At 40.1% G+C, this 24,419-nt stretch overlaps 1 protein-coding gene across 1 annotated transcript in view; it reads right to left on the bottom strand.

The window, feature by feature from the left end:
* The window catches only part of SLC9A9 (solute carrier family 9, subfamily A (NHE9, cation proton antiporter 9), member 9), a 611,074-nt gene that overhangs the window by 194,755 nt on the left and 391,900 nt on the right, over positions 1-24,419 (bottom strand). The window contains exon 12 of the mRNA XM_011958071.1: positions 2,829-2,982. Coding sequence (XP_011813461.1) covers positions 2,829-2,982 — 154 coding nt within the window. The remainder of the gene's footprint in view (positions 1-2,828; positions 2,983-24,419) is intronic.

Here is a 24,419-nt window from a genome sequence, read left to right as displayed (position 1 = left end):
CCTACTTCATGGTGTGTTTGGGGAAAAGTCTGACAGGTAAGTTGGTTAATGAGACGTAGCTCTGTAAACAAGCAAGGCCTTGCTAAATGGAGTCTAAATGATGGGCGACTAGGAGTTTAAAGCCATAATAGAATTGATCATTTCTTTGACAACATTATAAACCATGGTAGGAAAGTGGAGCATATGATGGTGTCATTACAAGTTACTATGTATTTGTACACACACAGTGACACAGTTTTATTCTTTACTGTTTATTCTATTACGTCCTATTTCCCGCCCACTGATCAGGGCACAGTGACTCTTCCTCTTTAAGTGAGCCCCTCCTCCCTTTAGTATAGGTGCTAAGGAATCTACACTGCAGGCTCAGGTGTGCCTGGCCCTTGGCAACCCCAGCCACATCCGACAGTATCAATATTAGCCCCATCTCCACTAGGGCTAGGAAGTCTAAACCAGCAGTTCTCAAAGTGTGGCCCTGGGACCAGCAACACAGGCATTTCCTGGATGTGGTAGAAGTACAGGTTCTCAGGCCTTGACCAAGACCTACTGGATGAGTAACTTGGGCTGGGGCTTAGTAATCTGGGTTTTAATGAGCCCTCTAGGTGGTTCTGATGTTCATTCAAGTTTAAGAGCCAAATTGGTCTTCACTTATTCTGCCCTGTATCTATCTGTCTGGGTTTACTTCCTGGGTGCCCAGAAATCTACGAACTTCAGTTTTTCCCCATTAGTTTTCTCATGAATGGGTCTCTGGTCTCCCTGACTGGGTTTCTGCCCTGATGTCAGATTTATACTCTAGTTGCCAGCTGAGATCATCACCTTGCTCACTAGACTAGAACCCGGTCAGCTCAATTCCCTAAACACATCACAGTCCCGCCTTTACCCATCTCCTTCCTGGCTGGTGGCCAAGTCTGGCACTGAATTGGTTGGGCCATTTGGAGCCAGTTCCCACTGGGGCATCTTCATGACCTGGCCGCCCCATGCTGTGCCCCCTGGTAGGCTGCTATAACACTGGCCGGGCTGACTACCAGGCACTTCACCCCTGGACACCATGGTTCACACTAGTATCTTTCCTTTCTTACTATAACCTGGATAACTAACCTAAGCTGTTTAAAGCCCTACTATAATACTCCCCTCTCCCTGCTGAATCAGATATTAAGGGGCTGCATAAGTTATGACACCTATTTGACTTCAGTGGGTGCTCTTGGAAAACACTAGAAGAGAGCTAGGTAAATACTTTAGGATAAAACATGTTACTGATTTGGGGACTTCTTTTAGGGTAAAAAAAGAAATAGTAGAAAACAAATTATATTTTATTGCTTTAAGGAAATCCTGATATCACTACTTTATGTTCTGAATATTTTAACTCACCTGATAGGTTATTTAGTACTTGTATTTTGTGGGGACCAGCATCCTCTAACTTGGTTTCCAAGCCCTAATATTTCCATGCAAGGATCTACCTACTGAATTTTATTTTTCAGAAACCTAAACACACCACTGTCTTACTAACAGTTCACAGGAGACCCAGTGCTATAGAGTTTAGTGCAATCTGTGTACTCATCCATGGGAGCCTACAGGTGACAACCACTGTGAAAGAAATTGCAAGTCACATTTATGTGCTTAGGAAGTAATTCAAGAAGCATTTCAAAACACTCTCTATTCACCTTTAGTCAAAGCCTTTTTTGTGTTTAGCAATATTCACAGTACTTCAAGAAGCCCTTTTTTCTTAGAATTTGGTTTAATGCATAGTCAATTGGCCTGGTTTGAGCATAAGTTTTCCTATACTAAACTTGTGAGACCTGCAGTAAATGGTGAATGAAAGTGTTTACATTTGTGGTTGTATTCATTTAACTTTTCATGAATTATGTATTCAATCCTGCTGTATAGTGCACTATACTAGGTGCTGTAATAACAGACTCTTGACTGTAAGAATTCTCTTGGAAGTCCTTTTCCAGTCAGATGGATCTTTACGTGTTGAATGTAGTAGGTATAAATTTGTCTTGTAGACAATGGGTAGGAACCAGGAAGTGATTGCATGATCATCAAAAATGTATAGATTTGAGAAATAAAATGTGATTTGCCTAAAGCACTGTTGTTACCTTCTGGGATATGAAAATGAGGACCCAGGTCACAAGAACATTAAATAAAGACAGCCACGCTTTAAAATAGATTTACCCATTTTCACAATTGACACCAGCGACCCATTTTTGTCAAAACGTCTGCTCCTCCTGTACTTCAGGTTTATAGTAATCGTCTTCCAGAACTGCTTACTGGAGGGCCACTGAGTGAAGCCTTTACCCCCTTTTCCTGTATGAAAGTGTCTAACTTGCGTCTATAGCATCCCTCTGGCTAAGCATATGGCTCACTAAGCAAGTATGTTTAAGCATTTCCTATGTCCCTGTTTCTGTTGTAAGTGCTGTGAGGAATTAAAAAACAATAAATTCACTTTATCCTTCATATTATAGCTTTTTCTATATCAGTCTGACTGGATTGTATCTTGAGGACAAGACCTGTGTCTTATTTTTGTAAACTCCATAGTATACCGAATTGTACTGAATACAGATTGTTGGGTGGAATAATTGATAGATGAATAAATAAATTTCTAGGGACAGACTATAAACAGACATCATCCTAGGATTTGGAAGCCTTCTGGAAAAGTCAGTGCAGTTGGTAGTACGTCATTCTGTTTCACCTGATGAGTGAAGGTCAACTTGACTGCCGGGAAAGTTAGGGTAGGACTTGCCATTGTACTATTGACTAAGTCAGCAATACCAGAAATTGAACAGCGCAGTTATGCTTCGTAACGATTTCCTTTGCTAGACATTGTCACTCACCTGATCTGAAGCCAAGTCAGCATGGGGGTTGTTCCTCCTCCAAATACCCAGACAGTGAAGAACACGAGGAGCAGTGTGGTGGTAAACATCATTTGTTTGGGCTGAGATTCTGTGTTCCGAATAGCTAAGGCAAATGCGATCGCTCCTCGCAAACCTTGCAGGAAAAACCAAAGGAGAAAATAAATACCTTGCAAGTGTCTTTTTCATTTTAATGGATTCATCCTTACAATTTGCTGACACAATTTTTTAATTAATCTTTTTATTTTGAGATAATTATAGATTCATAAAGAGTTGTAAGAAATAATACAGAAAGACACTGTGTACTATTTCTTCAGTTTCCCCTCAAGGATATCATGCAAAACTATATAGCTCAATATGTCAACCAGAATATTGACATTGATTCAGTCAAGATAAAGAACATTTCTGGCTGGGTACAGTGGCTCACACTTGTAATCTCAGCACTTTGGGAAGCTGAAGTGGGAAAATCACATGAAGTCAGGCATTTGAGACCAGCCTGAGCAACAAAGCAAGACCCTGTCTCTACAAAAAAAATTTTTTTAAATTAGCCAGGCATGGTGGCATATGTCTTTAGACCCAGCTACTCAAAAGGATCGCTTAAGTCCAGGAGTTCAAGGCTGTAATGAGCTAGGATTATGCCATCAGTCTGGGTGACAGAGTAAGACCCTGGCTCTAAAGAGACAGAGAGAGAGAAAAAAAACCATTTCCATCACCACAAGGATCCTTCACATTGCCCTTTTATAACCACACCTACATCCCTCCCACACACTCACTCCTTAATTCCTAACAACCAATAATCTATTCTCTATTAAGATGATTTTGTCATTTCAAGAAAGTTATATAAATGGAACCATGCAGTATATAGTCTCTTGGAACTGCCTTTTTTTTAACCCAGCATAATTTGCTAGATAATCATTCAGTTTGCTGAATTATTGGTAGTTGTTCCTTTTTATTACTGAGCAATATTCCACAGTCTGGATATTCCACAGTTTATTTTACCACCTGTCTGTTGAAGGATATCTGAGTTGTTTTCAGTTTTTGGCTATTACAACAAAGGATGCTAAAATTTACATACAGATTATTGTGTGAACGTAAGTTTTCATTTCCCTGAGATATATGCCCAGGAGTACAATCACTAGGTAGTATAATATTTCCATATTTAGGTTTTTAAGAAATTACTCAATTGTTTTCCAGAGTGGTTGTAACATTTTACATTCCTACCAGCAATGTATAAGTCATCCAATTTCTCTGCCTCCTTGGCAGATTTGGTGTTGTCACTATTTTTCATTTTAGTCATTCTGATAAGTATGTGGTGATGGTTTGTTGTGGTTTTAATTTGCATTTTCCTAACAGCAAAATGGTCTTGAGCATTTTGAAATGTATTTGTTTGTTATCCATATACCCTCTTGGGTGAAATGGCCCTTCATGTCTTTAACTCATTTTTAAAGATTGGATTGTTGAGTGTTTATTGTTGAGTTTTGAGAGTTCTTAACAATTCTACATAATAGTCCTTTGTTGGATGCATGGTTTGCAAATATTTCCTCCCACTCTGTGGCTTCTCTTTTCATCATCTTAAAAGAGTCCTTTGCAGAGAAAAAGTTTTTAATTTTGATGAGGTCTAATTTGTTGATTTTGCTTTTTATAAATTGTGCTTTTGGAGTCATGTCTAAAAACTCTGTGCTTAGCCCTAGATCTCAAAGGTTTTTCCCTATTTTTTTCTGAAAGTGTTACAGTTTTACATTTAAGTCCATGATCACTTTGATTGAATTTCTGTATAAGGTGAGAGGTTTAGGTTGAGGTTCATTTTTTCACCTATGGATATTTAATTGCTTCACTGAATTGCTTTTGGAACTCCATCAAAAACCAGCTGGGTATATTTTTGTGGGTCTATTTCTCAGTTCTCTACTTTGTTCCTTTGATCTATGTGTCTGTCCTTCTAATAGCACACTGTCTTAATTATTGTAGCTATATAATAAGTCTTAACATTGGGTAGAGTGATTCTGCCCACCATAATTTTGTTTTCAAAATTGTTTTAGCTATTCTAGTTATTTTGCCTTTCCATAAAATTTTAGAATAATATTGTCTGTATAAACAAAACAAACTTTCTGGGAACAACTTTTTAAAAATCAAATGTGTCAGACAACAAAGAAAACTAAGCTTATGGACCACTGAAAATTAAATACTTAAATGACATTTAAAATTACTCTAGAATGATTACATAGTTTTACAAAATCTATAAACTAGTATATTAAAACCTGATTTTTCTTCTTATTTTACTTCTTTTGTAATAATATGCTAATTGCACTTTTATGAATCCATATTAAATACATTTGCAAGAGGTATTAAAGATGAAGGGCTGGGCATGGTGGCTCACACCTGTAATCCCAGCACTTTGGGAGGCCAAGGTGGGCAAATCATGGGGTCAGGAGTTTGACACCAGCCTGGCCAATATGGTGAGACCCCATCTCTACTAAAAATACAAAAATTAGCTGGGAAAAAAATTAGCTGGGCGTGGTGGCATGCGCCTGTAGTCCCAGCTACTTGGGAGGCTGAGGCAGGAGAATGGCGTGAACCTGGGAGGCAGAGCTTGCAGTGAGCCAAGATCGCCCCCCGCCCCTCCGGCCTGGGGGACGGAGCGAGCCCCCGTCTAAAAAAAAAAAAAAAAAGAAATACTAGAACTTGAAGTTGAAGTGTGATAACAATAATAAAAATAGAAATGTAGACTTGGAAGAAGAGTAAATAAAAGCACAACTAATAAAGGAAAGGAGCTAAAATGGAAGGTCTCTCTTGGGCAACACACGACGTGCAAGACATTTATAGTCCCTGTTATATTGTGTAATAGGACAAATAAAGATTTATAATGACAGTGAGTATAACCCAAAGAGGTAGTGATTTGGTTATTTCTATTGAAAGGTTTAAATCCTACATATACAATTTCAATGATCTACTTTTTATAATATTTATTATAGCATTTAGGTTTCTAAATTTCTAAATCTGTACTTGTACATTAAAGGAATTTTAAAAAGTAGATACAGGGCAGGATGAGAAAAACTATAACCATACTGGTTTTTGTTTCTAGGTTCTCAACTTAGAATATAATGCTCCTTTCTTATCTCCATGCTGAGACTATTCAAGAGACAAGTGGCATAACACACGATCCACAGGATTTGACTAGAGAGACTTAATACGTTTTGCCTGAAACAAGAAAATCTCCAAAAGAGAGAAGAACATGCACTCTGATTATAAAATACCTTCAAGGAACAAAATGTAATGGAGGAAGGAAATTATTCTAAATCTCCTTGTAGACATGGAAATGGCCTATAGATAAGGAAGATACCATTTGAAGTAGATATTAATAAAAAAGTTCTTACACATCAGAAATTCTGAACACTTGAGATGGCTGTACTCAAGAAGAAAAGGTCCCACCAGAAGTATGAGTGCATTCCCACCCAGCTGGGAATAAGAGTGGGGATATTAATAACCCTTAATACTGGAGGCTATTTTAATAGTGTTCTCACCAGGAAATACAAATGGGATCATTAGGGAATGAGAACTCAAGGAAACAGTCTTACAATAGACTTCTGTATCTGAGGAGAGAATTTATAGGTCAAGGTAAAGCTCCTAGCAGTGTTTAGTCACAGTACAAGATTAGAGCTAGAAAGTGAACTTTCCAGCTGGGGGAGGGGGTGGCTCACACCTGTAATCTCAGCACTTTGGGAGGCTGAAGCAGGTGGATCACCTGAGGTCAGGAGTTCAAGACCAGCCTGGCCAACATAGTAAAACCCTGTCTCTACTAAAAATACAAAAAATTATCTGGGCATGGTGATGGATGCCTGTAATTCCAGCTACTATGGAGGCTGAGGCAGAAGAATAACTTAAACCTGGGAGGTGGAGGTTGCAGTGAGCTGAGATCGTGCCATTGCACTCCAGCCTGGGCAACAAGAGCAAAACTCCAGTTCAAAAAAAAAAAAAAGAAAAGTGAACTTTCCAATTTCTCCCTTCTTCAAGCTCATAGTGATAGGTCCATAAAGCAGCACCATGGCAAAGTACATAATGTTAGAAGTATTAGACAATGAGTTGCTAAGTATTAATAGTTCTCATTGATATAAATATTTGTAGTTTTTAAACTTTGTGTCTTTGTGATAAAGATGAGAAACTAGAATAAAAATTAAAAGTTGCAATAACATGCCTACTATAAACTCTTTCATGCTGGATATTAAGGGCAAGGAGGTAAGCAATCATTAATCTTACTAAGAATGTTTAATAATGTATTGTTATTATGTTAAACTAGGGTAACTATGCTCTTAAATCTAAATTATCTATACATGAGCAATTCTTGGTTTAAAAATATACTCAAATATATGTTATGCTGACTTCTGAAACAATCTATATCTATATATAGAATACCCTATATTTACAGGAGATGCAATGTACAGATTTCAGAAACAAATGGAAAAGTACAGCCACTGTCTTGTGGCAGGTTGAGAAACATTGTTAATCCGGGCCAAACCCCAGGATGTTGAAAAGAGGATGCCTTCTCAATGTTATAACCACCTAAAAAAACATAGATACAGGGTGGTTTTAGAGATGGGATCATCTGTCCATAGCCCTGATAACATGTGGCATGCATGGCACTGTGGCACTGGAAGCATGGGGATGCACATGAGAATGGTGAGGCTGCCAGGCAGACAAAGTGAAGCTAATGCAGAAACTCCAGACGAGGTGGACTATTGTCTATGTCCTACTCATTCTTTTTTTTTTTTTTTTTAATTATACTTTAAGTTCTAGGGTACATATGCATAACGTGCAGGTTTGTAACATATGTATACTTGTGCCATGTTGGTGTGCTGCACCCATCAACTCGTCAGCACCCATCAATTCATCATTTATATCAGGTATAACTCCCAATGCAATCCCTCCCCCCTCCCCCCTCCCCATGAAAGGCCTCGGTGTGTGATGTGCCCCTTCCCGAGTCCAAGTGATGTCATTGTTCAGTTCCCACCTATGAGTGAGAACATGCGGTGTTTGGTTTTCTCTTCTTGTGATAGTTTGCTAAGAATGATGGTTTCCAGCTGCATCCATGTCCCTACAAAGGACGCAAACTCATCCTTTTTTATGACTCTGAAGTTGCTTATCACACATTTGGAGCCTAGATAAATGTGAAACCAATGCATTCATTGGTTCATTTAATGTACATGTATTGATTACCTCCTATGTGGAGACTCTGGGCGTACTGATCCTATCCTCTTAACGCTATGGTTTTGGGCAGTAGAGGATTTTAGGACTGAAATAGATGATTAGGGTACCAGAAAAATACTAAAAATGAAAAATGAATATTGACTTAGGATTTTCTTTTTAGTCAAACATTATTTCCAAAAACCACAAACCATTTCTCTTAAAAACTCAAGAAATCTAGAACTTGTCAAAACTTGTATTTTGTATTGTTTTATGGATACTTTGAGTTTGAGTCTTTGGGTTTTACCTTTCTTTTTCTCTTTGTTTTGGCCAACTAATCAAAATAATTTTATACTTTTGAGGGTTGATAGACTATACCATTTCATTTTAAATGGCTTTACTTTGCAGAGATTTTGACATATTTCATATGCCCAGTTGGAAATTTAGCATCACCTTGGGGAATAAAGGAATTACCTGCAATTAAATGTGGTTTCATTTAAAATTGGCCTCTAAGGGATTCTTATGTTAATTATGTTGATGTTCTATTCATAACAATAGGAAACTATTGAACCAAGGAAAGCTTTCTAGCAGGCACTCCTGCTGCAGAAAATGTGCAGCTTCCTGTTTATCTTTAAAGGGCAAAAGTGAAGCTTTTAATCAATTACAAATTTGCAAATGTGTTCTGAATAGCTGAAGGTCAGACATAGCTAAACATAAATATTTCTTAGGGCATCTTTATTTAAGGTGCAAAGCAATAAACTAAAAGCATCTCCTGAGCACTCACTATATGCTAAGCCTTATCCCAGACACAGTGCGAGGATGACAGTTTGGCTGCTCTGCTCCAGTGTTCATGGTCCTACAAACATGACTCTTTTAAAAGGTGAACCGTGAGAAGGTGTATTAGAGATGCAAAAGAGGATACTTTGAAAGTACAGTTTGATGAGGAAAAAGATTGCTATACCTCATGAGGCCCAAATCGTGACCATTGTCAGGAACTGATGTGCAGCATTTAAGGCACTGAAATAAATGGTGAGGCAAAAGAGACCTTTGCGCACATAATTTTCTATGCCCAAATCTTTTTTTCTCATCTAAATTTTCTCTAGTTCTTTCTCCTGTAACCCTCACCAAAACTTCACCGAATTCCAGCTGCTCTTCAGAGCTCAAATGAGACACTGTTTTCTCCACAAAGCCTCCTCTGACATCTGGGTCTGGGTTAGGCTGGGTTATATTCCTAACACAATCCATGTGTGCCCTATCAGAGCCCTTATTACTGTACATTGCAATTGGCCAGTTCTGTTTAGCTATGACATCTACAGCAATACTAAGCACATAGTAGGCACTCAGTAAAGACTTTTCCAACAAATCAATGAATGGATGAATTTTCTGATTCTTCAGTAATGTCAGGTTACATACATAGATTAATGTAATGGTTTCGGAATAGTTTCTGCAAGTTCAGTTTCAACTTTTTTATTATTTATTGAGATCCTTTAAAACCTTATTTTGAGAGTCAAGAGTTCTGGTATCTTCCCTCAGGCCTGCCCCACAGGCTGCATGACCATAAGCAGGTTACCTCATCTAGATTTCTGTTACCTCATCTCCAAATGGAGGTTTACAACTAGACTTGTTTTTTTTTTTTTTTTCACTAAGTGCACATCAGAATCACGTGGAACTTAAAAAAACATGTAGTCACTCACGCCAGCATCCCGACTAGAGATTCTGATGCAGCAGAGGACGAGGTACATGAGAGCCCAGCTCCTCTCATTTCCCACTGCACCACCTTGGCCCAAGACCCATCTGACAATCTGCCTATGCTGCGAACCACTCTCTGGTCTTGGCCTCAAGCCTCTATTCTCTTTGTCTTCGAGTCTATCCTGCTGATGTTCCTCAGAACAGCTTCCTCAAAACCTAGCTTTATGAAGTCATGATTCAACTCAGCAAGCACAACCCAGTAGCTTCCCATAGCCCAGAGATACCTTTCACTCAGAACCGCACCCTACTTTTCCTGTATACTTCCTCTTCTCCATTGAGAACTTCCATAAGCAAGACAGGTTTCTCTCCTCCCATAAACTACTGTTAACCCCACCTCTGTGCCATGGCCTCACCATCAATTCCTTGCTTTAGTGCTGGGTTTCTGCCTTTCCTTTGTACTTCTCCAAACTTCACCCATTTGAACGATCTTTCTTCCCTCATCCCACTCCTATGAAGTTTTCCTGGAATACTCTAGTCCACTTTGTTCTCTCTTTCTTAGAAATCTAATGAAACATACTGCCCATGCCACTTGTATTATTAAATCATTCTCTGAAATGAATCAATACTTTAATGTGGTCTTTTTCTCCAACTCCCAGTTTTTTAAAAGTTTGGAGTTACATCTTCCTTATATAGTTCTTAGGTATTTCATAATCCCCAAAACACAAAACTCAGTAAACGCTTTCAAACTGAACTACTGCAGTGGTTTCAGGCCCTCTGGATATGGGATGGTGATATTCACATATTCATTCACTGATTAATTCATTCAGGTGGCAAATAAGATCTTAATTTAAAGGTGCTTCTAGATTATGTCAGGTGGTATGAAGAAAACCAAAGTAGGGTAAGGGGATAGAGAGTATTTACCTGTGAGGGGAGAGATGTTAGCATGGTTAGGAAAGCCTTTCTGGTTAGGTGACATTTGAGCAGAGAACCTAACAGAGGGAGAAGCCATCTGGGTATCTGGAGGAAAAGCGTTCTAGGCTTTGGGAATAGTAGGTACAAAATCCTGAGGCAGGCCTATGACTGGTGTGCTTAAGCTGTGGCAAGGAGGCTGGTGTGATGGGAGTAGGATAAACAGGGTGGAGCTGGGAGGCAGTAGAAGGAGATAATGCCAGAGAGGTGACATAGCCAAATCATACTGGGCTTTTGAATCGCAAGGCTTTTGAATTTTATTTTGAGACAAAACTTTAGGAAGGTTTTAATGCTAAATAGTGATAGGATCTGTTCTATGCTTAAAAACTCTGACTCTGATAGGAAAACAGGCTGGTGATAGGAGGCCAGTGAGGAGGCTGCCTTTTTAGTCCAGGCAAGAAGTGAATGCAGATCAGACCACTGATGACAGCATGGTAGGTGCTGAATGTATGTCAGAGGCTGATGTTTGTTGATGGGTCAGATGAGGGGGATGAGGGGAGAACACAGCATTGGAAGAATTGGGGAACCTAGTGGAAGAGCATGTTTGGGTGTATAAGGGCAATCAAGGGTTGTGTTCCCACCATATTACATCTGAGCTGCCTATTAGTCTTCCAAGCAGAGAGGCTGAGTGATTAGATGTGAGTGCGGAGTCCAGGGGAAAGGTTAGGATCTTTTACTGAAGAGAGTGGAAAGAGATGAGGATAGCTGGAAGAATGAAAAATGTAGGAATTGAAAAATGTACGAAGATGAAGTTTATTTTGAATCAGATTTGTTCTTGCCTTGAGGCCTTTGTACTTGCAGCTTCTCCCACCTGCAGTGCTCCCCTGAGTCATCCCTTGGCTGTGCCCATCATCTCAGTCCTCAGAAAGGCTGCCCTGACCATTAGATCTAAGTACTCTCACCTTCACCCAGGTTTTTTTGTTCTGTTTTTTTTGTTTGTTTTGTTTTTTTAGACAGAGACTCACTCTGTTGCCCAGGCTGGAGTGCAGTGGCACGATCTCGGCTCACTACAACCTTCGCCTCCTGGATTCAAGTGATTCCCTTGCCTCAGCCTCCCGAGTAGCTGGGACTACAGGCACACACTACCATGCCTGGTTAATTTTTTTTTTTTTTTTGTATTTTAGTAGAGACAGGGTTTCACCATGTTGGCCAAGATGGTTTCGATCTCCTGACCTTGTGATCCACCCGCCTCGGCCTCCCAAAGTGCTGGGATTACAGGCGTGAGCCGCTGCGCCTGGCCGTTTGTTTTTCATTGCACTGATCACCATTGGAAATGATCTTGTTTATATTCTAGTCTTTAAGATCTGTCTCTCTATGCTGGAAAGTATGCTTGGTGAGAGCTGACCTCTGGTTTGCTGCCTCTGCTGTGGCATTTCCAGAGCTAGATGGCGCCTCTCATAGTGTAGGTGCTCTGCAAGCATTGGATGAATGCATAAGTGAATGGATAAGAGGAGGTCATTTTTGTGTTTAAAAGCACAATTGGAACCCCAAAGACAATGAGCAGTAGATGGACAGGGATGCAGAACTATCCCTGATAAATGGATCTATCTTTAAAAGAAAAGTCCTTTAGATGCATTATTTTGCTGCCTGTCTTTCCATTTGGGACATGATCCATTACAATTCCTTTTATTCCCTTTCACTTCAAATACTCTGAAGAAGTTGATTGAAAAGATTTAATACAGTCTTATTATTAATCAAACCCTGGTTTGGGTCTAGAATTGAATTACATTTCATTTTCACCCTTACTGGAATCCTGTGACCTTGCAAAGGTACCTACTTTCAGCAAAAATGTCAATCTGATTTCAAAATGTTCCAGGATAATGCAATCTTGCTATGTGGTTCCATTTTCAGTTCGACATCATTTTATCACATGGAAGTGAAGCCAACAGATTGTTTTCAGTGGGAAAATCTTCTGCGTTCAAAAATAAATTGAGTTTTTCTGGAAACTAAGCCTGTGTTAGACAAGTAGAGCTTTCCCTCGTCTCTCTTCCTAAACTTGAATCATTTAAACTTAAAGCTACTAAGAAGAAATGTGATATAACTTCTGTGTATTTTTACATAAAGAGAAGTTTGTTTTTAGAAGCCCTGGGTAGCCAGAAAGGGTAATTGTAAATAGGATTAGCTCTGTCACAACTCTGAAGTCAACAAGCACAGATGCCTCTGGCTTTGGAAGTTTGTTTTTATGTGGGTAAGGTGGATGTGATAGTAAACTGTGGAATAATCAGAATAATCCTCATTACTGGCAGAGAGTTTCAAGAGAAAGGCTAACATAGATCAGAAGAAAGTCAACATTCTGGGAGTATCCAACTTATGGGCAGCTTGTGTTCCAAAGATCAATTTATCAATTTTCTCTTGACGCCAGTGGTCTTTTTAACTGGAGTGATTTTGACCCCTAGGGAATATATGGCACTGTCTGGAGATAGTTCTCATTGTCCACAAAGTGGGAGGGAAGAGTGGGGAGGCGAAGGTGCTACTATTATCCAGTTGGTAGAAGCCAGGGATGCTGTTAAACATTCTGCAATATACAAGACAGTCTCCACAACAAAGAATTATCTGCCCCAAATGTCCATAGTTGCTGGGGTTGAGGAAACCTAGCATAGGTTTCCAATTTGGATCTGGAATTGCTTTTTCTCATGTGACATTATAAATAATGACAATATTCCTACTGCAGAGAGCTATTTTGGCAAATATGGCTATCTATCCACCATATTCTATTTTTATATGGTCCATGATGTGCTGTTATAACTGCATAAACTATATTTTCTAGCAGCTCTTGCAGCTAGGTAGAGTCACGTGACTGGTTCTCACCAGTAAAATGAGAGCAGAAATGATGTGAGTCACTTCCGGTCCAACGCTTTTAAGCAGCAGCTTCTTATCCTCGGCTTTCTTTCTCCATTCACTAACTGCATATAAATCATGAAGTGGTTCCCAAATGTTAGCTATATCAGAATCACCTGAAGGGCTTGTTCAACGCACCCCCCCCCCCCAGATTGCAGGGCTGTATTCTGAGAGTGTCTGACTCAGGAGGTTCGTGCTAGGTCTGAGAAGCTGCATTTCTGACAAGCTGCCAGGTGATGCCAAGAGAATCCTTGCCTTAGGGAGTTCTGAAGTCATAAGATGGAAGCAGCCTTGTTATATCTGAATCACCATCTGGAGAAGAGGCATCCCCCTGACCCCACCCAGTTCCATGTTAATATCAACCCTGGCCTGTGACATCAACCAGAAAGCAATGGCTACTGTGATTAAACTGTTGAATTTTGGGAGTCTGTGTGTCACAGAAGCTTACATTATCCTACGGTTCTGTGTCTACCTATGCTATGTGTCTCTGTAGAATCACAGAATATTTTTTAACAGCTGAGGAAGTAGGTGCTGGTAGAGCACCTATTCCAGGTTATCCCTACTGACTCACCTATGACAAAGCTCAAAAATCATAGAGTAAGAATGTGAGTTCTAAGGACAGTTGAAGAAAATCTCCTGCTTCCCTCAGCAAAGGGTCAGTCCCAGGCAGTGTGCTCAGCGGGTGTTCAGCCTCTTGCCCACTCCCTAACTTTCTGTGTCTTTCTCTTGCTCTAGCTCTGCCCCTTTCTCCAGCATCACTAGCACTTGGGGCTTTCATTTGGCTCCAAGTTCTCCCCAAGCCACCCTAATCTAAAGTGATGTTTTTGACTCTCCAGTGGAAACTTCCAGCTCCCTTGGGCAGCCAGAATGAGCTTCATGCCAGGAAGAAGGCAATTGGAAGAAATCTGTTAAGGAAGGATAGCTCACAGTCCTTCCTGAGAGGAGTGCCTTTTGAATACTTGTTAACACACATGCTTTCACTTCGACTTGTGGAATTTAAAACAGCTTCAAGAAAGTGCAGTGAAATGTTTCAGCCACTGTAGGAAAGGTGGTGCGAGTGACCAGGTTCCTCTAAGAGGAGGGGAAGCCTGTGAATGACAGACAGGGCACGCACTTGCCCTGGGGTCTCCTCCTTCCCTCACATGGAACCCCCAGTCCTCAAAGGTGCTTCTGGAGCAGTCTTCCAGGCAGAGTCAGCAGGAGGCTGGGAGGCGGGGCTGGGATCCTGCCCTGCTCCACAGAGGCTGGGAAGGACTTGGCCGACAAAGCAGCATTTGAACCTCTCCAATATATCAGAAATAATGCTGAAAATTCTTAAATTCCTTAACGACCCTATGGATGGATACTTAGCACAAGGCATTTTAAAGTGTGACTGCTTCTTGCTCATTTGCACATATAATTTATTTGAGTCAATTTTACTGACTTCTCTTGAACTCTGTCCACAAAACCTGAGGGCAGAATTAGAGGGATTTGTGCCTGGCACAGATAGACTAATTTTTTTGAACAAGGTTTGCTTGCGTTAATAGTGTTCTAAGGTTTTGTCTACCCAATGCCAACACAAGCAAGCAATTAATAAATAAATTCAGGCAGAATACAGGGAAAATAATGTAGTCCATTTGTTTGCCTCTGTGGACATGTTAATTTGGTTAAAACTCTCAGATATTTGTGATATCTGTGACACTACAGATATCCTAAAAGTCTAAATGTACATAGAAGGCTCCTAAACACAGGGAGAGGTGACACACATTCTGGACTGTCTCCTTTTATTACTCAGTTCTCTCAGAGGCTGGCACGTTCCTGTCGTCTGCACCACCTCAATACATAGGATGGTTTGATTATCCACAAGATCTTGTGACTGTCTCACACTCAATAAATGTCTAAGTAGATTGTGACAATTTATATGTATGAACCAGTCGGGAATGGGGGGGACAATATATTTTACTCACAGTAACTGGTATTTTGAGTCACAACATTTTTTATTTTTTATTTTATTTTTTTAGAGATAGGATCTCTCACTCTTGCCCAGGCTGGAGTGTGGCAGTGTGATCATAGTTCACTGCAGCCTCCCACTCCTGGGTTCAAGTGGTCTTCCCACCTCAGCCTCCTGAGTAGCTGGGACTACAAGTGAGCACCACCTCCCCTGCCTAATTAAAAAAAATTTTTTTTTGTAGAGATGGGGTCTTGTTATGTTGCCTAGGCTGATCTCAAACTCCTGGCCTTGGGCGATCCTCCTGCTTTAGCCTCCTGAAATGCTGGGATTATAGGTGTAAGCCACCATGCCGGGCTTGAGTTACACATTTTGTTTCATGTATTAATGCCAAAAGTAAGTCACTGCTGGAACTAAAAGTAAAATATCAATGATCGTCCTTAAATGCAGGGAGGAGAGCAGGAGCCATGGGCCTGTGTCTTCTACAGGGATGTCATGAGCCCTTAGCTTTTACCTTAGATTGTCCTCAGCAGTGATTTGACAGTCAAACCTTCTTTGGAATAAAACCCCCAGTCTCTGATAGAATATTTTTCCTGACACCAGGTGTGAGATTGAGTCCTATCTCTATGAAAGCACTAAAGGCCATCTTGTCATCTCTGGTGGTTAAAGAAAGTAAAAGAAACTCCCATTTTGAGTGTCTCCTAGGTGGCAGTTCCTGTGCCAGGCATATTTTAAATATAGATTCTAGTTTGGTTTTCAACATTGATCATTTAAGGTAAGTATTTATATCCCCATTTTACAGCCTAGGCCACTGAGGTTTGAACAGGATTCATCACATGGTTCCGGGTGGCTGAGCCAGCTTCAAAGCCTGAATTCATTGTACTTCATCAAAACAGTAGTTCCCATCTAAAAAATATTATGGTATGCCAAATAGCAAAACCTAACTGGCTGGTTAAAAATGCAAGAGCAGGTAATTTTTATTGTAAATTTATTTTGGAGCAAAGTGAAAAATGATGATGCTTGGACTTAATAATGGGAGAAAACAAGTGTATGGGGCAGGCCACAGTTCTAAGCTATTTCTCAGATATTCTGAATTCATCATAATCACATAACCTTTTCTCAGCATTGGAAACTATGAGGACTTAATGGGATCTGCAATTCATATGGGTCTACTATAGCTGTCTGCTTCGTCACAGCAATGCTGCTTGTGGTTATTCATTATCCAAGATGACTTTTCCTTGTGATTGCTTGACACAGTTGTTAAAACATTTTTTGCGGCTCATTTCCTGCATAAGCTGGTTAACCCTATCCCATCTGGAGACCTCAGAAGACCTACTCCCATTGCTTTGCTCATTATGCCTGCCCCAAGCTGCATGGGGCACCACCTGGGAGAGATGGAGGCTTGGTGGAAGTTCATCTTCTCAAATGGAGAAAGTCCTGACCCTCTGCCCCATTAGTTTGTTAGTGGCCTTGTACTGGTGAGGAAGAGGCAGTGGCATAATTAAAGACACAAATATGCCTAGGGTAGGAAGGAAATGTAGCATGGGAAGGTAAGAGAACACTGGACTCTAGGCAAAGGGGCTGCAAAGAGGAAAGCTTGGACAAAGGATTCCTGACAGCATGATGGTGTCAAATAGGCTAAATCAAGGGAGGGAAGGAAAGAAAAGTCCAGTTTTTAGAGGGGCCCAGACTCTCAGCTAACTCTTGTAGCTACATTTAAAGAAATCTTTTTTCCTAAGCTGAAGTTGAGGTTAGCCTGATTCTTGACTGAGTGAAATGTATAATTTTAGTTAGGTGTATCATTCATTCACCTATTTATATACCAAATATTTGTAGAAGCCTACTCACCTTCAAGTAGCATGCAGGGTGCTGAGGTGTAGAGATAAGCATTTTGTCTTCATTAAGCTTTCAGTCTACAGGGAATACAGGCAGGCAAACCAAAAATCATGGTACAGTGTGATGACTATTAGGGGAGGAGAAGTATTGGGAGCTATGGAAACAGATGAGAGTGACAGAAACCCAGACCAGAGAAGTTACAAAGGCTTCTTATCAGAAGGGATGTCTAAACTGAGATCCAAAGAATAAAACAAATAAAGCGAGTGAGGGTGGGTGCATGTGGAAAGGGTTCCAGGCATAAGGACAGCATGAGTGAATAGGGAGGAAGACCTTAGCATGCTGAAGGAACCACAAGAAATTCAATAACTAGATAAGCAGCATTATGCTGATCAGATGGCAAATGGAAGAACAAGAGGCGAGGCTGGCATCTAGGAGGGTCTAAAGCCAAACAGAATGAGATGGGACAAATGTATTGAAGAGAGAGGTTCGGAAGAAAAACCATGAATTGTGACTATGTTCTGAAACATGCTTCTCAAACTTCCATGTGCACAACGATTACCTGAAGATCTTGTTACAATGCAGATTTGGATTCAGGGCTTTTAATAAGCTTCTAAGGGATGCCAAAGCTGCTGGCCTAAGGACCACACTTTTGGATATCAAGGATCAAGACAGCATGGAAGCGTCACCTTTACATGGGGACTGGTAATTACTGTGGGACAGTCCTGGTAGCTTAACTGAGTTCCATTAGCCTGGATAGCCATAGACATAGATTCTTATTTCTAGGCACTGCTGAAACGATGACCTTGGTTCTTCACTTTCATGAGTTTCACTTATGTTTCCTTTCTGGCCGTCATTGATGTCAGCTGGATAAGGTCACTTTGGGGTGAATGTCTCAAATTGGATTCTCACCATGGCTTGATCAGTTGGTCACCCAAAAGACACTGGGAAAGGTGGTCTACACCTTGGCAGGGGCTCTTAAAAACTGCTTCCACAGAACACTGGGGTTCCATGAGCTGCAGAACAGTGCTCCACAAAACTTGAGTAGCAATGGCAGCCTTTTCACAATTGAGAGGGGAAAAAGTACATGTTCATGAAAACATTTTCTGAATTTAAAGTTTGTCTTCCATGCCTTTTTCTTAGTCCTTTGGTGTCGGCAGTTATTTGAATGTGAATGAGTGCTAGTGCACAACAAAATGAGTCAGGAACACTGGTAGCAAAGCCTGGCAACAACTGGTGCTGTTGTTTCATGGCTATGTGAGCTCATGGATGAAGTTTTGTATAAATCCATGTCCTGTGGTCACATTTTACTGGTTAAAACTTTTTGTAGTTTTTGTGATAGGACATATTGGGGTTTCAATGCCTTCTCAAAAGTGCAGCAGAAGTCAACGAATTTGAGAAGCAGTGTTCGCTGACCTATCATCTGACTCCTACAACCTTCCCAGGTGCTTTCCTAAACTCCCTCCTAGTTAGATAAGCTCAGCAGCTCTGCACCGTGGCTCTTTAGCCCAGTAGTTCACAGTACCCAAGTCACAGTGGCTTCAGGAAGGCTGCCAGGGCTAAGTTGGGCTTGGCATTTCCCCTCCTTCCAGCAACTGGTTCTTATTTAGTTTTAAATTAAATAAAAATTGCAGCACATAGATTTGAATGAAAACAAGTGGACTGATCTTTGTAATATGCACCACATCAATAGGGAAGCTAATTTGTGCAAAGCACGTCTCCTCCTTTAATTTAAACAACAGAGTGCTGCCTCTTTGGTTTCAAGGGAACTGAGAGCTGAGGCGGGGCTATTCACTCGTGGCATTAACTAGGGTTATGCTCAAGAGCAACAGGAACAGTTTCAGGGGAGCTTAGCATTCCTCTTAAGCCCTTTGTGCTGGGTGTCGCACGATACAGCAGAGCAGTTATGGCCTCCTGACCTTGAATTTAAAGAAGGTCTTAAAAATGTCTCAGGGTAAGCTCTCCTAATCGACTCTTAACTGCATTGGAGATACCAAGATCAGAATTTGCATTATTAAAAACTTCTCAAGACAGAGGAGACAGATTTCTGACCTTGACACCCATGTGGCATTTTCATGTTCCAAGGCATCATGTGTGTAGATGATTAGTTTACAGAAAATAAATCAGGTGGGATTCATGCTAGGTGAGTTTTATTGGCTCTAGTGGTAATGGGTGGAGGTGGGGGCGGAGAGTGGCAGTAGAGTCATCCACGAACAATGTGAGCTTTACTCAAAAACATTACTGAACTGGAGTCATCTACACAGCTTCAAGCCCTTGCTTCAATGCTCACCAAAGGCCTTTCTCACCACCAGGAGATGAGTCAGAAGTAGCTAAATCTTTCTTTCTTTCTTTCTTTTTTTTTTTCTTTGAGACGGAGTCTCGCTCCTTCGCCCAGGCTGGAGTGCCGTGGCGCGATCTGGGCTCACTGCAAGCTCCGCCTCCCGGGTTTACGCCATTCTCCTGCCTCAGCCGCCCAAGTAGCTGGGACTACAGGCGCCAGCCGCCACGCCCGGCTAATTTTTTGCATTTTTTTAAGTAGAGACGGGGTTTCACGGTGTTAGCCAGGATAGTCTTGATCTCCTGACCTCGTGATCTGCCCTCCTCGGCCTCCCAAAGTGCTGGGATTACAGGCGTGAGCCACCGCGCCCGGCCAGCTAAATCTTTCTTAAACGTTTACCTGCAGGTGCATCCAGATTTGGAGGCAGGTATGCCTCAGGTTTGGTGGGGCCTGAAGCTTATAAATTTTGAGGCCTACTTTAAGAAAAATAGTAAAAAATATCTTACTCATGCAAACTTTATATGCTCATCAGAACACACTGGTAGGGCCCCTCTCAGGATCTTGGAAAGGGCCATGTGAAAGGGATCCTAAAGCTTAAGTTTATTAACTTCACAGAGGATCCACTTCTAATTGGAAAGCTTCTCTGCCCAGTGCCGAAAGGCATTAAGAAGTTGAGGGTAAAGATAATGGACAAGCATTTATCATATGGTAGGTGTCGCTGACTAAGACAGAAATTGTAGGTTCTTATTTGGTCTTTGAACCCCTGAGGTGTGCTGCCTTACTAACTCAAACTTGAGCCAAGCCCAGCTTTCTCTTAAGGGCAAGGCCCTCGTCTTTGTCTTGTTCACACAAATACCTACCCAAGAGAGTGCATCAATCAATGTCTGCTGAATGAATGACTATCTGGATGACTGTGAATGAAGAAATAAAGAAATAAATTCACACTCCTTTTTTAGATTGAGTGTCATTGTTTACCTTCTCCAAAGAACTCTTTGCAAAATGTTTTGAGCTATGTGAAGAAAGGCTTCATCTAAACTTATTCATGAAGCAGGCCAACTAGATTGCGTCAGAGGGTTACTAAAGTCATTCTCTTATTGGATGAAAAAATACTCTAGTCATAATTAAGAAACATTAAACTATATTTATAATCAAATATTCTTTAAGGGGATTGGCTTTTTCTTCTGGGTTGAGTGGGTTTTGCTCTCACACACCTAGAAAAGGCTAGACAGTGTGTTGTTTGATCTATTTTGTTAATCTTCTCCTCTGGCTTATGTTACCTTAAGTTGACCTTTCAAGTGCTTTGTTTTCTGGCAAATATATTTAAAACTTTAGGACCTAAGTAATGTATAGCTATCAGAATTCATGCAGAAAATCAAAGCTGAGTCTGCAGCATTCTCTTTTGAAGAAAAATACCACCCTGCGTGTGATGACTTCACCTGATACATCACCCGATACCTGATGGGGGTCAGTGGGTGCAGTGTAGATCCTAAGCCTAGGGCTGGGAGCGGGTGTTGTCCACATATTGGCTTTGTTGTGAACTGGATGGGGGTCAGGTTTGCATGAGGGACATATTAGACATGCTGGGGTTGGCCTGGATTAGAAAGGACATGATTTTGATTTAACTTTCGTTCTCATGACTTTGAAGGTAAATCTGAGGTTGTGTTATGTAGAAGAGAAGTTTCTAAGTTCAAAATCGAGAGGCCTGGGTTCAACTCAGGGTTCAGAGATTGTGAGCAAGACACCCAAACTCTCCTTGTCTCATTGTTGTTATTTTTTAATCTGTAAGAAGAGACCAATACTGGGATGCTGGGAACAGGGCAGAGTAGGAAGTACTAGAAATTTGTTTCCCCACCTAGGCAACTATTATACTGGCAGAATCTGTATGATGTAACTATTTTGGAATTCTGGAGTATATTGAAGGATTGCAACTTCTAGGAGAAGGCTTGGGAAGTAATTGTGGTTAATTTTGGTCAATTATAGTTCTTAGCAGAGTAGCAAGTATTCCAACCCTCACCCTTCAGCCCTGTGGCAGGCAACTGTGCCAAGTGTTCCTGGAGCAACTTGCAAACAGTTTGCAGGAGCAGGGTGAGCAAAAAGGACTCTGTTCTCCAAATATCAAAAATCTGTGCTCTGATCACTGATGCTGGTTCTGATCAAAGAGATGTAGACAAAATCGCCACCATTGTTATTGCACCTTCCCTTATTGGGAAGCTCCTCCCCTCAGCTGAAGTGACCGGCAGGAGATTTAAAGGGACAACACCCTTTTAATTTTTTCACCTTTGATTTTCTTTTTCTCCTTTTGGAGGCCTGACATTAAAGATTAGGTCATTAAAAAGTAACTACATATACAGAGAAATTAGGAAGTGACTTTGCAAGCCCAAGGAAAGGCATGGGCTTAGAAAGGACCTGAGGAGACCTTATGTTTATATCTCAGGCTGATTCCCAGAACAGAGACAGTCTATAACAACAAAATCAACAACAACAAACAAACAAACAAACAAACACCCAAATCCAGCAAACCCTGGGAAAGGGGAAATGTGATTTCCAGAGTTACCAAATATTAGACTCATATGTCAAGTTTTTTAAAAAAATAACAAGTTATACAGAGAAACAGGAAAGTATGGCCATTCAAAGTAAAAAAAAAAAAAAAAAATAACAGAAACTATCCCTGAAAAAGACCTTATGGCAGATATACTAGACAAAGACTTTTAAGCAGACTTCAAAACAATTATCTTAAAGATGCTTGAAGAACTAAAACGAAAATGTGGAGAAAGTAAAAAAAAAAAAAAAGACATATAAACAAAAAGGAAATACCAATAAAGAGACAGACATGAATATAAACACCCAAGAAGCTTCACGAACTCCAAGCAGATGAACTCAAAGAGATGTGGACCGAAACACTTTCAAACTTTTTAAAGAATGTTGAAAGCACCAAGAGAGAAGGTACTCACACATATAAGGGATCCTTAACAAGATTATCAGATTTCTCAACAGAAACTTTAGAGGTCAGAAGGCAGTAGGCCGATATAGTCAAAGCGCTAAAATAAAAATATAGAAAAATAAAAACAAAAACAAAAACCACTTGTCAACTAAGATTTCTATATGTGGCAAAACTGTTCTTCAAAAGTGAGGGAGAAATTAAGGCATTCTTAAGTAAACAAAAGCTGCAGAGGTTTCATTATCCTTCTCGAACCTATCCTTCGAGAAATCCCTCAAGAGAGTCCTGCAGGGTGAAATGAAAGAATACTAAGTAGTAATTTGAGCCAGAAACAGAGAACTCAGTAAAGGTAAATTCATGGACAATTAAAAAGCTAGTATTATTGCACGGTTTATAACTTCACTTTTTCTTTTCTATGTGATTTAAGAGATGAATACTTAAAAAAATTATCAGTATAAGAGCTAATATTATTATAACTTTGGTTTATAACTCCACAGTTTGTTTTCTACATAATTTAAGAGACTAATGCATATTAAAGAATTATTAGTTTGTATTTTTGGTAACACATTGTATAAAGATATAATTCTGTAACATCGACAGACAAAAGGGGTGGGGACAGAGTTGTAAAGGAGGCAGAGTTTTTGTATGTTTTTCATGTTAAACTGGTGTAAATTTAAATTAGAATGTTGTAGCTTTAGGATCTTAAGTGTAAACTCCATGGTAACCACAAAGAAAATAGCTATAGAATATACACAAAAGAAAGTGAGAAAGGAATTTAAACATTTCACTACAAAGAATCAACTAAACACAAAAGGCAGTAGTGCAGTAAATGAGGGACAAGAATGCTGTAAGGTGTATAGAAAATATATTTCAAAATGACAGAACCTCTTTCTTACCAGTAATTACTTTAAATGTAAATGTATTAAACACTCTAAGCAAAAGACAGGTTTGGCAGAATGGATGAAAACATATGATCCAGCTATATGCTGTCTAAAGAGACTGATTTTAGGTCCCATGACACAAACAGATGAGAGGAAAAGGCTAGAAAAAGATATTCCCAGCAAATACTGACCAAAAAACAGAAGGGAGTAGCTATACTAATATCAGACAAAATAGATTTTAAGTCAAAAACATTTACAAAAGACAAAGATTAATGAAAGTTTCAATACTGCAAGAAGATACAACAATTATAAACAATTACAAACTTTTACATACCTAATGACAGACCACCATAATATATGAAGGAAAAACTGACAAAATTGAATGGAGAAATAGACAATTCTACAATAATAGTTGGAGACTTAAATTCTCAATAATGAACATAATAGCCAGACAGAATATAAGTAAGGGAATCGAAAACTTAAACAGTACGATAAACCAAGTAGATCTAACAGACATATATACAGAACAATCTACCCAATGACCACAACATACACATTCTTCTCAAGTGCATATGAGACATTTTCCAGGATAGTCCATAAGTTAGACCACACATTAAGACTCCCTAATAGATTTTTAAAAAATAGGACCACAGTGGAAGTTAGAAATCAACAAAGATGTAAAACTGGAAAATTCATGCATTTATGGAAATTAAATAACATACTTTTAAATAATCAATGGATCATGAATAAAATCAGAAGAAAAATTAGAAAGTACTAAGAGGTGAATGAAAAGAAAACACAACATACCCAAACTTATAAGACATAGTGAAAACAGTGCTAAGACGTACTTTAAACACTTACATTAAAAAACAAGAACGATTTCGGGGCGGAGCAAGATGGCCGAATAGGAACAGCTCCAGTCCCCAACTCCCAGCGCGAGCGACACAGAAGACCGGTGATTTCTGCATTTTCAACTGAGATACTGGGGTCATCTCACTAGGGAGTGCCGGACAATCGGTGCTGGTCAGCTGCTGCAGCCCGACCA

The sequence above is a fragment of the Colobus angolensis genome, unplaced genomic scaffold, assembly GCF_000951035.1.
Source record: "Colobus angolensis palliatus isolate OR3802 unplaced genomic scaffold, Cang.pa_1.0 Scaffold46, whole genome shotgun sequence".
NCBI lineage: Eukaryota > Metazoa > Chordata > Mammalia > Primates > Cercopithecidae > Colobus > Colobus angolensis.
This window is presented reverse-complemented; position numbering and strand designations above follow the sequence as displayed.